The sequence below is a fragment of the Sparus aurata genome, chromosome 13 (genome assembly GCF_900880675.1).
Source record: "Sparus aurata chromosome 13, fSpaAur1.1, whole genome shotgun sequence".
NCBI classification, from domain to species: Eukaryota; Metazoa; Chordata; class Actinopteri; order Spariformes; family Sparidae; genus Sparus; species Sparus aurata.
This window is the reverse complement of record NC_044199.1, coordinates 29,425,263-29,441,166: the sequence shown is the minus strand read 5'-3', so window position 1 is coordinate 29,441,166 and position 15,904 is coordinate 29,425,263. Positions and strand designations below refer to the sequence as shown.

The 15,904-nt window shown below is 42.3% G+C and overlaps 1 protein-coding gene across 3 annotated transcripts in view; it reads right to left on the bottom strand.

Annotated features, from left to right (window-relative positions):
* The window catches only part of jade2 (jade family PHD finger 2), a 210,430-nt gene that overhangs the window by 135,489 nt on the left and 59,037 nt on the right, over positions 1 to 15,904 (bottom strand). For all 3 annotated transcript variants that reach the window (XM_030437345.1, XM_030437344.1, XM_030437346.1), the window contains one exon: positions 12,531 to 12,688. In XM_030437345.1, the coding sequence (XP_030293205.1) occupies positions 12,531 to 12,688 (158 nt within the window). The remainder of the gene's footprint in view (positions 1 to 12,530; positions 12,689 to 15,904) is intronic.

Here is a 15,904-nt window from a genome sequence, read left to right as displayed (position 1 = left end):
CTGTTGTCTGAATTAAATAATCTGAGAAAAAGAAATTATAAATCAGTAATAAAGTCAATCTGTGGTTGGAACTTTCAAGAACTTTAATTTAGAGAACACATTTTACATATTAAAATATTTTGCTTCCATTTCCCAAAATTAAAAGCTGCTGCATGAAACACAGATCTCACTTCCAAAGTTTTTTTGTTTTTTTTTCCCCAATCCAAATTTCAAAAGACATATGCTCCAGATTCATCTGCTTAACAACCAACCTGGTTCTGGTTGTGGCACGCCTGCTGCTGCTGCTGCTGTTCTTTTTGCTGCATTCTGCCAAATCAAGAGATTAGATGCTGATTTAAGTTTGAAATTAATTGTTGAGGTATGCCTTTTTATTTTTTGGGCTAATGGAAAACCCTTGCTGCATGTGAACAATATCTACTTATCCGACCTTCCTTTATGTTGCATGTCCACTGTCAAAATGAAAATGAGATTGCTGTTTTGCAGATTTTCTGAACATTTTACTTGCTCTCCTGAAGTCTGGAAATGGCAAGGCGGTCATATAATCGGATTCAATTTTGTCTCGCCGCTCAAAACCATGTCCATCAATCTCTATCTATCCATCTTGCGGGCTATCAACCTTTTTCTTATCCATCCATTGAAATCCATGGGGGGGATTTTATGTAAGGCCTGGGCCTCAGGCCTCCACTGGGAGACAAAGCAGCAGTAAACAGTGTTTACTCTCCTGGAGGCGGTTGGGTTTAACTAGCCATGCAGGGTGCTCCAGTCTCCCTTATGTGACCGTTAAAAGTCAATGACCTCGCCTTAGAAACCAAGCTGAGTGTGTCCGTGGGAGGACGGAGAACAGGGAGGTTGGGTTAAATGAGAAACGTACAAAACCCTGCATAAACCCTTACTGAAGTGACTCTGAGCAAGGCACTGAGGCCCAGCGAGGGGGATAACGAAGAGGAGGTAGAAAAGGAAGTGTCAGTTGCAACGTGACATTTTAAGTGTGGCATGGGATAAGTGGATGAGAGAGAAGGGGAACTCCACTATCTATCCTCCATCTTTTCTTGTGTCTCACTCTCTCTTCGTCTCTCCTTCACACACACACACACACACACACACACACACACACACACACACACACACACACACATGCGCGCACACACAAACCAGTCATGTGAGGTTGGCAGATGGTAGGTTGGTAAAAGACGGACGCCGTGGTCCAGATGTTGCTGAACCCACATTGCAGAAGGCAAAGGGCTTTGATCTGCCACACCACAGAGGAACTCCTGTAGGAGAGGAGAGGATGCTGACTGGTCCTTTAAAGAGAGTGAAGTGAAGTGAAGTGTATATGTGCGCTTCTAAACAAGAGGGAGAGTGTGTTGGTGTAGTGGAGCGAGAAAAGAGGAGGATGATATTCCCATGCGACAAAAATACCAGGGGTATAACTCACAAATGCGCACATACATTAACTGCGCATCCACTAATGCTTAACACACGTGGCCCAGACTCCCACACATAGCTCTTGGGTTTACTCATATGACACATGACATCCATGTGGGGAACAACAAAGAGGCATGCATACACACACACATACACACAAATTCAACCCACACTGAGCCCGGGGGTAGCCTGCAGTAAACACCACAAGCCACACATGCTGAGTTGTGAACTGGGGAATTGCCTTAACACAAAAAAAAACACACACACACACACACACACACACTCTGAACCGTTTTAAGGAAAAGCTGCATCCATTTATCAACTATTTAGTGCCTTTACGATAAAGTTTCCAAATGATTTTTTTTCTGTCATTGACACTTAATAAAAGCAAGCTGGGTGAATAAAGGTGAAATAAATCACAAAACAAGTGAATCTCTGGGTGGGGAATGTGAAGCAGGCACATGCCAAAACATTTAGGTTTTGGCAGGCTGCGTTGCCAGCTCAAACACACACAGCTCAGCAGGTTAAAAACGATTGTTTGGAGGTGAAATGTTTAAACTTCCCAGGTTACAGTCCCCAGACTATGCCCACAAGTTCCCAGAGGTGAACGGGTTTAGCTGGAGTCTGACTCACTCGCTGGAACCCAAAAAAAATATTAAAAAAAGACGGTTCGGTTCTGGCCAACGCTCAGTCACTGTGGTCAGAGAGTCAGCCTGCCAGTCGGGCAGGCAACCAGTCATTCAGTCAGCCTGCCAGCGCGGACTTCTCTGACATTTCAGCGAGGTCGGCCAGCCAGTCAGAAAGCCAACAGGTCAGTCAATACAGTCAGGCAGCTGGCCTAAAAATGCGGTCAAAGATTGGACCACACAAACAGTCATTCTGCTGTTTGGCTGGATAATGGCCATGGGTACAAGTAGAAAGTTCACTAAGCCTGCCAGATGTCAGTCATTGCAATCAGTCTGTATACAAGGCAGCTTGTCTTTTATTTGATTAATAATGCTCCTGGTGACCCTGCCATATTCTGAGGTGATGAGAGGGAAGTGTTTTCTTCTTATTTTCATTCAACCGCCCATTGACCCTTTACTCATCCATTCACTCTGTCAAGGGGAATGTCTGATCTGCCAGGCGGTCGACAAGAAAGCCACCCAGGCAAGCGGTCGCTGTGGTCGGTCATCCAGTCAGGCAGCAAGCCCAAAATGTGGTAAGCGACAGCCCCGCTGACCCAGTCAAGTGGCGAAGAGGCAGAAAATGTGTGCTTGAATAATGGCATGGATTTCACCTCTGTATTGTGTTTCATTAAGTCAAGAGAAAAGTCTGACAGCCAAGTGGCAAGCACTTCTATCAATGAGGCAGCTAATCAGCCAGCTATTTATCCAATCAGTCAATAAACCTGTCAGCCAGTAAGCTGGTCAGTCACTCTGCCAGTCAATGACTCAATCAACCAGGCATGCTCAACCAGAGAAGTTGTCTCCATTAAATGTGGTGAAAGATGTACCCGGCGACTCTGTGCACTCGTCCAGAAATGAGAATGTATTATTATTTTTGCTTTATTTGCCATTACAGTTCCCCCTCCAGCCTCAGTGGGAAGTTTGTTAAGCCCCTTTCCCCCAGGAAAGACATCAAAAGCTATTTCTCACTATAACTTGTTATTAGTTTTGTCATGTGGGGACCCACCAGATACAGGCTCAAGGGTCCAATTTGGCTTCTTAGCCCATACTTTAAGAAAAATAGTTCTCGTATTCACTAGCCCATGTAGCCAAAAGCAACCAAATCAGCCTGTGGTCAGGAATACACCCGCTGACCCCTCATAGCAATGCGGTGATGAGTTAATGTGGTTGAATTTGGATTTTGTTGTAGCCCTGACTGCCCATCAACAGGTCAGTAAGTGATACATCCAAGTAATTGCTCTGGTCAATAAGCCACTGATTCATCTCTGGCTGCCATTCATTTCATCAAGGAATCAAATCTGTACGCAAGTCATCAAGTCAGTAAGTATCCCATCAATCAGTCTGCAATTTCACAACACATCTAGTCAACAACTCAGCTAGATTTTATCTCCCTCTTGACTCCTTGTCTGTAATCACTGCCTATTTAGCGTAAAGTGCAATACATTTACTTTGACATTTTATTTGAGTGTTATCAGGGTGTTGAGTGTTCTTCATGGGAAATATTTGCATTCTATATTTTTCTGACCTCGCTATGCGTGTAGGTGCACAGTAATGCTAGGATAGGCTTTTCACATTTACAATTAAGGTTGAAGACGAGAGTTAACTGTATTTTACTGGAAGCAATTGTAAAACTGAAAACAGCACAGGAAAACAAAGTAGGATTCACAAATGTACCTGTTGGGACACAGACCACCGAAAACCAGCAGAAACATAAAATAGCGTATATCTTGAATGTTCCAGTTGCATCAAAAACTTGTCACAGAAAAAGGTAAGTATGATGGTTTAACATACAGTAGAGGACATCTAAATGTACTGCACAAAGAAATTAAGCATAAGACGTGCCAAAAGGTTTTACATTTCTTCTACAGAACACCGAATACTCCACGAACATATCAAAGTCATCAACATAACTTAAATCCTTGTATTTAGCCAGAAATGTCTATAGAAGCGCGTGATGACAAAACAAACCTATACTGTTTAAGTCTGAAGGTCCTTTTGTGTGAAAAAGCTTCTCAAAATCTGTAAAAAACAATAATCTTTGCAGTTGGTACAAAGCAGCAGGACTAAGACATTTAAGTACCGTTAAGTTGTGATGACTTTTGTAAGTCTAGTTCCTTAAGCCAGACAGTAAATCATTAATTCAAACAGTCTGTAAAGTCTACCATTAATCAAATCCATCTCCCACTATACATATCTACTCAGTCTGTACATCATCCATGTATGCAGTGACTCCCAGGGCAACAGGTTCAACATGTGGATGCAAACCAGCCTGTCAGTCCTTCATTCATCCATTCAATTTTCTGGCAGTCTGACATTTACAGTGAGCCACAATACAACATATGACCAAAAAATAAAAAAATAAAAACTTCTGTAGTGTGTGGAAGCAATCAGTCCATGTGCACCCAGTGACCCTGTACAGTGCATCATGAGGCTGATGATGCTGCTCTGAGTCATGTTATTATCTGATGAGGAGCTGCTTTGGAGAGAGCAGAGGACATCTTGGGGGAATTTCCAGATGTTGTTGTGGACGTTTCTGATACATCAAACACGCGTCGAAGAAAAGTGTGTACATACAAAACACACTCATAAAAGTGAAAAGTGAACACACACACACACACACACACACACACACACACACACAGTGACTTACTAATGCGCTGGTGGACCAGGCTGGGCCAAGCGGTTAAAAATCCCAGAGAGGCTTTTTCAGTCATCTAACCACTGTTCTTTCCCTGCTTCCCTCTGTGTTTTCCTTGTGTTTTTATTTTGTCACTGATGTAGTAGAACAGGCATTTTTTCTACTTCAGATACATTGAGGAGGAATAACACATTTTATTTACACGTCCCTCCTGACTCTCTTTCCTTCAGACAGGAAAAGTTACAGAATTTCTCTAAGGATGGAAAGGCATATCATGTCTTTTATGTATTTTAAAAGTACTTACACCTTATTTTATTTGACACGGAGCTGTTTTGTGTTCCTCTAGTTCTAAAAGTAATGCAAAGCAGACTTTTGTTAGCTGAAACATAATATTCAAAATTGTGTAGATGAACGTTCTCAGTCTCAAGTGCTGTATCGTAGGCAACTGGATTTGTTTCACTTTCTTGAAGACGTTTCACCTCTCATCCAAGAGGCTTCTTCAGTTCTGACTATCTGGAGAGGAGTTGCAGGCTTTTAAACCCTGTGTGGGAGTGTCCTTACAGAGTCGTTAAGGACACATGTGAGTTTTGCTCCTCAGAGTCTTGGGGGCCACTTGTGGGTCGCTTGTCAAACCGGCCTTCATGCGGGTTGCTAGGGCTAGATGAGCCCGGTTGTGAATGGTTGTTAAGCTGGCTGGGGAGAGAACACAGTACATGATTGTAGGTAGGTGATAAGTAATATTAAAGGCCACCTCCTCTGTTCAAAGTTGGTCATTCCAATTTGACATAGATGGATTATTTTACTCCTCTGTCAAACCATCTGTCGTTTCTGGCCTAGATGTTTACATTGTTGTCCTCAAAGGAATGATTTTTCTTCGGATGTAAGTGGACGGCATGGTTTTTACCGGAGGAGTTGGCCCTCCACTGTCGTGCCATTCATTTATAGAGAGGTGGTTTTGACTCCCCAATGTACAAATATGTGCATTCCTGACTGCATTGAACAGCATATTACATTACTCTGTTTATGCCTGGGTGTTGTGTACTCATGATGGACAAGTTTCTGTCTCAGTGTGATGCCATGTTTGAAGTGAACCGAAATATGATTTTTATTAAAGATCCTCCTGAGTTTGAAACCAGCATGGTGAGAGAAATAACACTGGACTCAGACTTTTTACATGCTTTCCCACTCAAGAAGTGGTAAATAAGGTGAAGAAACGCCTGCTACAGGACAGCGCTTTGTCCAGCTGAACCATCAGAACAGATAATGAACATGAGCTATGATTCTTTATAGGCATTCCTCACTAAAAACCACACTGACGCTGCTGGACTAAGTTGTGGTATGCTGCGTCCCATGACTTCAATGACATGTCCTAACAGTTCCGAAAAACAATTCAGCTACATCTAGTGAGATAAAAACTGAATTAAGGTCACCAATATAACAAGAGCATGGGTGGGGGAAAATGACCAGCAGTAACTGAAAATGTCAAGGTATAATATTGAAGCTTTAAATATAACTGAAGCTGTTGCAACACATGACATTTAGACTGTCCTCGTTCTTTACTATCCAGCCACTTGTCCTTCTCACCATCTCTCTTATCTATCTTACTGCTGTCATGCTGGCTTCAATCCATTATCTGTGTGTCTGTGTGTGTGTGTGTGTGTGTGTGTGTGTGTGTGTGTGTGTGTGTGTGAGAGACAGTCACTGAGTCATTAGTCGGCGATTAGCCTTTTGACCCGCTGCTACCGTGTCTTACTTACCCAGTGAAAGGATGTGTGTGGGTGTGTGTGTGTGTGTGTGTGTGTGTGTGTGTGTGTGCGTGCGTGCGTGTGTGTTTGATCAGATATATTTGTTTATATAAAGTATGAACAGAAGCTGCCTGTTTAATAAGTAACAACCAATGATTTTGCATACTGTGTAATGTTCCATAGAAAACCATCTATTCAAATGATGTCAGCTGGCACTTCCTCTCCATAGCTACCTGCAACCTGAATGCAAAGCTTGACATATACACTTCCCCTGAAAGCCCCACTTCCAACTCAATCAGTTTTACTGGGATAGGTCCAGGGCAATTATAATTTTACTCAGTCTGAATCTGCCAAGTCTGTAGCTCTTACAAGTCCAGAAAGTGCAAAAAAGCCTTCACAAATCACTGAATGTTTTTTCAGGCGTGCTCAGTGTGAACTGACATCTCTGTAATGTTATAATGTGTTCAGTATTTGGAGGTTGTCAGATTGTCATAATACGGGCAGGCTGATTGTCAAAATCTACTTTTGGGTCTGCCCCCGTCTTTCTGTTGTATTTAAGTTGATGTATTTTCTACGTATGTATGCTTGCAGGACTTGTACCAAAAACTAAACATGGCTTTTTCAAAACTATTTGTCTAAATTGCTCGAATGTTAAAAGGTTGAAAAGCATTGCATCTCGTTTTTTTTTTTTTTTTAATCCAGTGGTGAAATTGCTAGGTTATCTCTACATGACAACACCGTGTGTTGGACTGAATTATTCTTTTTTATTCATTTCAAGTCAATTTAGACCACTAAAGCACTTATAAATATGAGGCAGCATAATTCATCATTTCAAGTTGAAATGATGAATCATGTGAATATATTAGTAGACTTAGGCTTTAAAACTCTCCTGAGAGCAGTCTTTTTCGATGTTTGTAGAAAACAAGAGATGCACATTTGCGATATGTCTGTAATATATCTGAAGATAAGCTCTGGTTGTTTGTTTTCACAATAATGAAAACATTGATATCCATGATTAAAGTTAGTATTGAATTCACTCATTACAGCATCTCACTTTTACATTTAACTGGGAGTGGAAGTTGACTTTTTCATGTTGACAAGTTCGACTGTGTAGACGAAGCTTAACTGAGGGATGTGAGTACAACTGAATGACCAGGTTAAGGAATTAAACCATTGTTTTTTACAGTATTCTTGTTTGTTAATATTTTGATGCGTGGGTTACAGCAAGTGTAGGATGTCAGAGACAGAATGAAGCCAAACCAAACTTGATCAACACACTAAAAGGCACTGATGTCTTATCCAGAAACAGTATCTATATCCACTCTCAGCGTCTGTCCACACCTCCCCTCCCCTCTGGGCTGGGATTAACGCATGTTGACCAAAGGTTTTACATGACTTCCATGCCTGCCTGACCCAAGTTTTGCATATCATCACAGATGCTGGAAACCTGACCTTCAGATATTCCACTACTGAAGATCACATGATATTCACCAGTGTCCTGCAGCCTTAGTTGTGCACCTCATGAGCACCGTGGATTCTTGATGCTTGTCACCCAATCGATCAATAACTTCAAATACCACAGCTCTATAGAACTGTAAAAACAATCTGAATGCCAACCAAGCAGTTGAGCAACTGAAAGTACCATCTGCACAATCGATCTTTTTGTCCTGCAGCACATAAACCATGTTGGTAAGAAGTCTCTCCATGTAACGCTTCCAGTGACTGCCCGCAGCCTTACACGCTGTACTGAAAGCCAGCGTGTTCAGCCAAACCACAAACAACGGGTTCACATTCACCGACGCGGCCACCAGTCCGCGGGGGGAAAAAATGAAGCAATAAATAAAATAACCGCTATCTCATTTCTTTCATTTTGTGAAAAGGGGCAGATCTTCTCATGTGTATGTGTAATTATTTTCCTCTCCGGCTCGGCGTTGTCACCGGGGACCGAGGCTGTCGAGTCTCTGCCAAAGCCCCATTCACTGTCTGCACATAGCCAGTGTTATGCAACGGCTAATTACTTCCACTCGGCCCCGACAAAACTGTGGAGAGGGAGAGAGAAAGAGAAAGAGAGAAGGGGGGGAAAAAAGAGGGGGAAGAGGCTGATAAAACAAATAGACGGAGGGGAGGAGAAAGGGCCAGACAGGGGGACGAGCAAGAGGAAGAGGCAGAGGGTGGGAAAGAGAAGAATGGGGAGATAGATGAAGGTGAAGGACAGAGAGGCAGAGAGGGATAGAGAGCTGAAGAATCATCATCTTCCTCCTCTCTCTGCACCTCTCTGGCAGTGTTTTGTTAAGCAGAGGCAAAAAAAAAAAAAAGCGGCAACATCACACCCTAATGACCTCTACACCAAACAGCACAACAGCTTTACCAAAAATCATGTTGCAGCAGCCAAATCTGGTCCAGCGAGAGAGAGAGACATGTGGAAGATGAGTGTTGTCAAAGCCAGACGGGGCCCGCAGCCCTTTTCCTCTCCAACAATTTTTGGAGATGATGTCATTATTCATAAAAAAAATAGAAAAAGAAAAATGTGTCTGTGCCTCCGGCTCTACTAGAGCAAAAGTAAGAGGGGAAGGTGGGAAGCCAAGGAAAGATGAAGACATAGACAGATATAAAAAAGGAAACAGGAGGGTTGGATCAGGACAAAAATAACTAAAAGAAAGGAGAAGGAAACATCAAATAAATGAAGATGGAGGAACTACCTCAATTCTAAATCATTCCTCAGTTTACTCTCAGTTTTAGGTCGACAAAATCTCCTCCACATGAACAAAACCTAGAATTAAAGACACATCATGTTACCTTGAAGGAATAATAACTATTGATTAGGGAGCCTTGTAGGTGCTGTTATTTAGATTTTGGTGACATTTGACAGAGCCAGGATAGCCGTTACCCCCTGATTCCAGTCTTTGTGCTAAGCTAAGCTAACCAGCTGCCGGCTGTAGCCTTAAATGAACAGAAATATGAGTGGAATCAATCAGAATCAGATCAAGCCTGATAGATTTTGTTGTTTTAACTCCCCGCAAGGTAGGTAGCTCAGATACCAGTATTGGAAATGACCCTGAATCAGTATCGATGGTTACACAATCCGTCTATACACCGATCCGACACCACAAGTTATTTATGAGAAATGAGACCTTGCTACTTCCCAGCAGCACCCAGAAACGGTAAGTGAGCAGTACTAGTTTCGGCTGATACACAAACTTCAGTTATAGGAATCGATATTAGGAAGTAGTAGTAGTAATAGTAGAAGTCACTTTGGCCTTGAAGCTAAGCGCCAGGACCTCTTATACATGATTTACGGCAGAAGCCCGTCAATGCCCTCTGTGCACCATTCTGATTTTATGCCAGAACTCTGCATTGTTAGTCTCGCCCCAATTTCACAGAGATTCTCTTTTTCTCCTAAAACTCAGTTGCTTGAAACTCTTTTGTTGTCTGCCAGACAATGTATACTTTTACAGCGGATATCTGAACATCCTGTTATAACGCAGTGGAATAAAATCTACTCAGAGGCTTTCACAGGCTTCTTTTTGAAGAACGAGCCAATTCAGGACTTTGTGGACTTTAATGGATATCATGAGCAGATTGTCACAGACTGACAGTTTATAAGTTAGTATACGTTACTCTGCGGGACCCTCGTTGCTGTGACCAGTGGTTCCAACTTTCATTGGAACCACCACACTGGAACAACCAGAAAGTTCCAATACACTGGAACTTTCTGGTGGTTCCAGTGTGGTGGTTCCAATGAAAGTTCCAATGCATTGGACAAAAAGTGACTTTTTAAATCCAAAACATGTGACGTTACCTGGAAGCTTGTCACAGATATAGATTGGCGGCTTTGTGAAAGTTGCATTAAAGTTCTGGCTCATGCTTGAGTATTAACTGAAAAAAGTCCTTGTTAAGCTCATTTCTTGCTTGTTGACAGTTTTTTACCCTGTACTGAAAAGACATCACTTCTGTGTGGGAATAAGGTTTCCTACCGCTAATTCTGCCCCGACCACAGGGGCTTGAATGGGAAGTCTCAAGCATCGCTGGTGATCTCAGTGCAAAGGGACGGAGCGAGGAACGGAAAAGAAAGAGGCAGAGAGAGCAAAAAGGAGTGGTTTCGACATGACTGACGACAAAATTAAGATGAACATACCTCTGTCAGGGACTCTGACGGAGATCATCAGCTCAGTCACACTTACACTCACCCCTCTTCTCCTCTATCTCCCCATCTATCCATCATCACTCCATTTCAGCACCACTGTATGTCACCGCAGCGTTTTATCACACATCAGATAATATATAAGCCCCCATTCATCCATCTATCCTTATCTATCTTCGCCATTGCTCTTTCTCTCCCAATCTGCTCATCTATCTCTCTGCCTTCAGGCTCTCTTCAATCTGTTGGCTCCATACTGTTTGTGTCTATGTGTGTCTGTGTGTGTCACATATGTGTGTGTCTACTGAGACATTAACCTATTAGACGATGTAAACAGTGAGGGTGAAACATTTATCCTCTCACGTCTCACAATCATGAAGATTAGGCACCATAAAGACATTTTCATCTCTATTGTCTTCTGCCCTCGTTCAGACTCCCGAGGATGTTAAACAGTCTGTGTTGTCAAACTGCACGTTCAAATGTATCATTTCTTGTTTTTTTCTAGTACGAGAAGTCGGTTTCTCTTCTCAAATAAAACTGCTAATGCAAGCCTTTTCCACTTGCTGGTCAACGATTCATTTCAGTTTCTCTGGTTTCCACATTAGGTATGCTATTTCATTTGGCAACACTAAGATATGAATTACGTTCTGCTTGTTTTATTTGAAGTGTTTATTCATGTCATTGGAGCTGGCTGCCATGTTTTCAAATGCTCACTTAGTGCTGCTGTTAAAGCGCTGCAGAACAGTTCTCAGTTTTTGTGACGATAATCACAAACCACCTCGTTTTTTCTGCAGTTATGGCCGTCAAAAATAAATCTTGTTTAAACCGTTATGACTGAATGTATTTGGTGGTATTTGAACTAACTTAACTCCTTGACAAAGCAACTCTTTTCCAACCTTGTTGTTGAACGGAGTGAGATAAAAGAAGCCAAACTGCACAAAATGCTGCAGAACTCGGGCCGCTCGAGTGTAAAAACATGAAGACACACTTAAACCTTGACGGATCAAAGAGGTGAAAACAACTCACTGCAGTTTTCAGTTTATCATGTGCAAAACCTGTCTGTGAAACTGAGATACCTTAGCAGATGACGGCAAAAAAAAATGTTCATGGATAGAGAACATCTGACCGAATCTCACGCGGTGGATCATCTGTCTGTCGTCCAAAGGGAATGTATGCCTGTGTTTGTGTGTGGCCTCCCAGTGTGACATATCCGTCTAATGGGCATTACTCTGCAGTCTGAGCATTTTCATTAGTTCCTAGAATGCCAAAATAACCACATGGGTATGTGAAGCAGCTGCAGTAGTACTGGTGAGCCACAACAACCTGCCGGGGCAACAGAGGGAGAGAGGGAGAGAGACAGAGACAGAGAGAGACAGAGAGAGAGACAGAGGCAGCAAGCCCAGGCTAACCTACACTGTGAGAGTAAAGATAAGTGGGTCGAAGAGCATGCCTGCACACATCTGCCTACCAGCTTGCTTGTGTGTGTGACATTGCCAACATGTGCATCCAAACCTGCTGCCTGTAGTGTGTTAATGTAAGAATGAGTGAAGGAGTAGAAAGTTGATGGTCTCAGTCAGTGTTCTTGTGCTTTTTTTCTGCATGTGCATGTGTTTCTTACTCATGAGGTGTAAAACTAAGGTTGCAGGACAATGGTGTGCGTAATGACGTATTTCATTCCCAAATTTGTTTATGAATATTCATGAATATGCCAGCTGTGTAATTTAACAACTACCGGCATTCCTTTTGGTATCTCGATTCACTTTGTCACGTTTTTTCAAATTAGTTCAGGAAATTAATATCAACTCAGAAATACAAATACTTAGTGCGTTATTCTCATTTACATAATATCAGTCTCAATGCATGAGTTATTGGCTGTTTCTGTATGTGTGTGGTGTGTGTTTCGGTGTGTGTCCTACCTGACCACAGGCTCTGGTATGGCCTCCAGGCTGGCAGGGACCTGCACCCCCTTCTCCCACTCTTGTCTCCACGGGTCCGAGAGCACGTAGAAGTCGTCCGGGCCGAGCTGAGCCGAGTCCGGCAGCTTCATGGCCGTGATGAAGTCGGTACGAAATACCTGCACAGAGAGGGAGGCACCAGTGTGGTTTAATGTCAGATATACACTGGTTCTGATGCATTCACAGGGCACATTTATGCTTCTGAGGGAGGAAGGTGATGCATGCCAACTGTTGGAGTGATTAACAAGGAACCAAATACAACTTTCACTGTTGGCGGCTCGTCATTCATGAACACTTTTCTTTTTAGGATCCATATAAATCTGCATAATGGCTGCATATAAATGTGTTTTTTCAGCTGTTCAGTCAACAGACAAGGTGTGCTTTTCCTGCCTAGTTGAAAATCCCTGAATTTTTCAGAAAGGCACTTGGGTCATTAGCCTCTTTTTTTTGTAGGAAATCAATCATATGCTAGATAAAACTAAAACATAGGTATTAAAATCCATATTGTCTTTGTGCAGGCAGTCCATATAATATCATCATTAACTATAAGTGAAAGGACACAGCTGTAATGGATAAATAAAGTTCATTCAGTATGCAACTGGGAGAAAAGTTCTGAATACAAAAATGATCACTCACTCGACACCCTTGAAAAAAAATGTATTTCCTGTGTGTTTTAATAGTCAGAAAAGCTACCACATCTCATCTGTAGCCCGATGTAACCTGGGCCCCTAAAACAGGGAGGTTCTGTCAGGTTATGAAGGCAGACTGTCTACCATGTCAGACCTTCCCTCAGTCCCGTCAGATTCTAAAAGATTTTCACGGTCTGCCAGCTCAGGCTGCTCATGATTTAGTCATTACTGATAAAAACAAACCTTCAGGCTCAAGTATGATCCCATGGTTCAGCTTGAGCATAAACCTGCATTAGTGTCACAAGAGCAGGTTGCAGAACACGAACAACAGATGCGGGAAGACATCAAGTAGTTTTTGTCAATGAAAGCATTGACCCCTCACTTTGCATTGTTGACTACATGCATATCTTCAGCTCATTTAGGTGATGAGTCAATGTCTCTGTAGTTTTTTAAAGCTACCCTTGGAAGTTTTTCTTTTAGTTAGTTTGTGGAGTTACTTTTGACTGTCGAAGGTCTGAGTCAAGAGTGTGATTGTGAAGCCCAATTTAAAAGGATAAGTTCACTCAAAACCTGAAATTCAATCAGTATCCTCTCATCCCCGTGCTGATGGAAAGTCAGGTGAAGTTTCGCTGTCCACAAAACATTTTGGTTGCTTCACAGTAAAACATTGTTGCAGCATTCTCGTAAACAATTCAAGTAGATGGGGAGAAAAAAAATAAAACTAAACAAAAAAAACCCATAAAATACAAGTTGTCCGGTGATCAAAGTCTCTGGAAGCCTCGAGAACATAAACTGATGTATAAAAATTATCTACTTGAGTTGTCTTGGAAATGCTGCAACGCTTTTTTGCCGTGAAGCTCTGGAGAATGATTTGGTGACGACTTATCCTTCACGTACAACATGTTCTTCTATTATTCCTTTGTTTTGTCATTCTGGCACTGACAGTTTAAACTGTACGGATACAAACTCCACAGGTGACACCATCATCAGTAAACTGGCGATGCTTTAGATGTTGCTAAAAGGGAAGGATTCTTCATGTCATTACGAACGCGTTTCCGCTCTCCTTACATCTTTTCTTCGCATCTCTCGGCAGGTGGTTCTCATTTGTCTCTTCATTTACCTCACTCACATCTTTTCGTTACATATCCTCCTCATCTATTACATAGGAGGGGCTGGGATAGAAACAATCCATTTTAGATATATGAGAAGCACCTACTGAGGAAGTGCAGGGGTAAGAAGAAAGAGGAGGGAGGAGGTGTTGTAGCAACCAAATTGTTGATATCAACCTGGAGACCTTTACAGGTTAACGCCAGCTACACCGTGTACTCTATGGAGGAGGCTTCTATAAAAACAAGCAAGGTGGCCTTGTTTGAGATGCAGTGTTTTGCAGACCTGTGGGAGTGGGTGTATTCAAGCAGACACAATCATTCTCACACATAACGACACACACCTACGCTGACACACACACACACACACACACACACACACACACACACACACACACGCACGTACAGTCTGTCTCACTCTGTCTGCTTTACCCGGGACCCGAAGCAATGATATAATCAGTCATATAGTCAAGGACATCAGGCAAGAACACACACACACACACACACACACACACACACACACACACAGGGAAACAAGCAACACACACACAAGCAGCAGTGCAAAATCAACCGTAAGACTTCATTCTACATTTTATCATTACTTTCTAAGCCTCCTTATCCCTGCTTTATTAGCTCTTCTCCTCCATCCTACTCCCTTGCTCCCCCTCCGTCTCTCCATTAACCTCTCCATTTCCCCTCCCTCTATCCCTCCTCCTTCTCTCGCTCAGCCCCCTAATATGGATTTATTTACCTTCGTTTATTTTGACGGGAAAGGCACAAAATAGAAAAACCAGCCAGACAGACTGGTGAGAAGAAACAACACGGTGACACGGAGGGATGGAGAGAGTGCGACAAAATGAGCTGTGAAAGGAAAAAAGCAAATTAAATATTATAAGGAGAAATCCATGAAACACAAAGCAGGAGAAGGGCTAACAGAGACAGTTTCTGGACTCATTTTTCCATTGGGTCTTACTTTAGCATGCTAGCATTTGCTAATTAGTGCCATATGCAATGTACGACTGAGTTTGATGGGAGTAATCTCCCAGCAGTATTGACCAATCACATCCGAGTGGGCTTCGTTTGCGTGCGTATAAACAGTTCTACTCCCACTCCATTTTTGCGTCTCAAGTTGCTAATTGGACTTATGACAATTAAATCCGCGCGGAATAGAAAGTCTCGCTCTGGATATCTGTTATCCAGACATCTGCTGGCTACAACAAAAGTCTTGAGAAACTGGAAACTGGCCCAAAAGGCTAAATCAATGGAAAAGTTATTACAATTCATCCTGATGGTGACATGGTGCTTTGTCAAGGAATTTCACTCAAAACCAAAAAAAAGTCAACCTCATGCTGGCGCTAGAGGGAACACTGCCATCCCTACAGCAACACCACTACAGTGGCATAATCTGATCAGACCAAGTTTTTTTTTTTTTTTTTTTTAACTTGATGATTTTGGTTTGTATTCAAAAAGTTCAACCTCGAGTTCAAGATGTATTTGTGACACTTGCATAAGAGAGGAGTAAAAAGATACTCATAGAGGGAAGTAAAGAAATGTGTTAACAGGGAGGAAGCAGCAACAGAGGCAGCAACATGCTGTATAT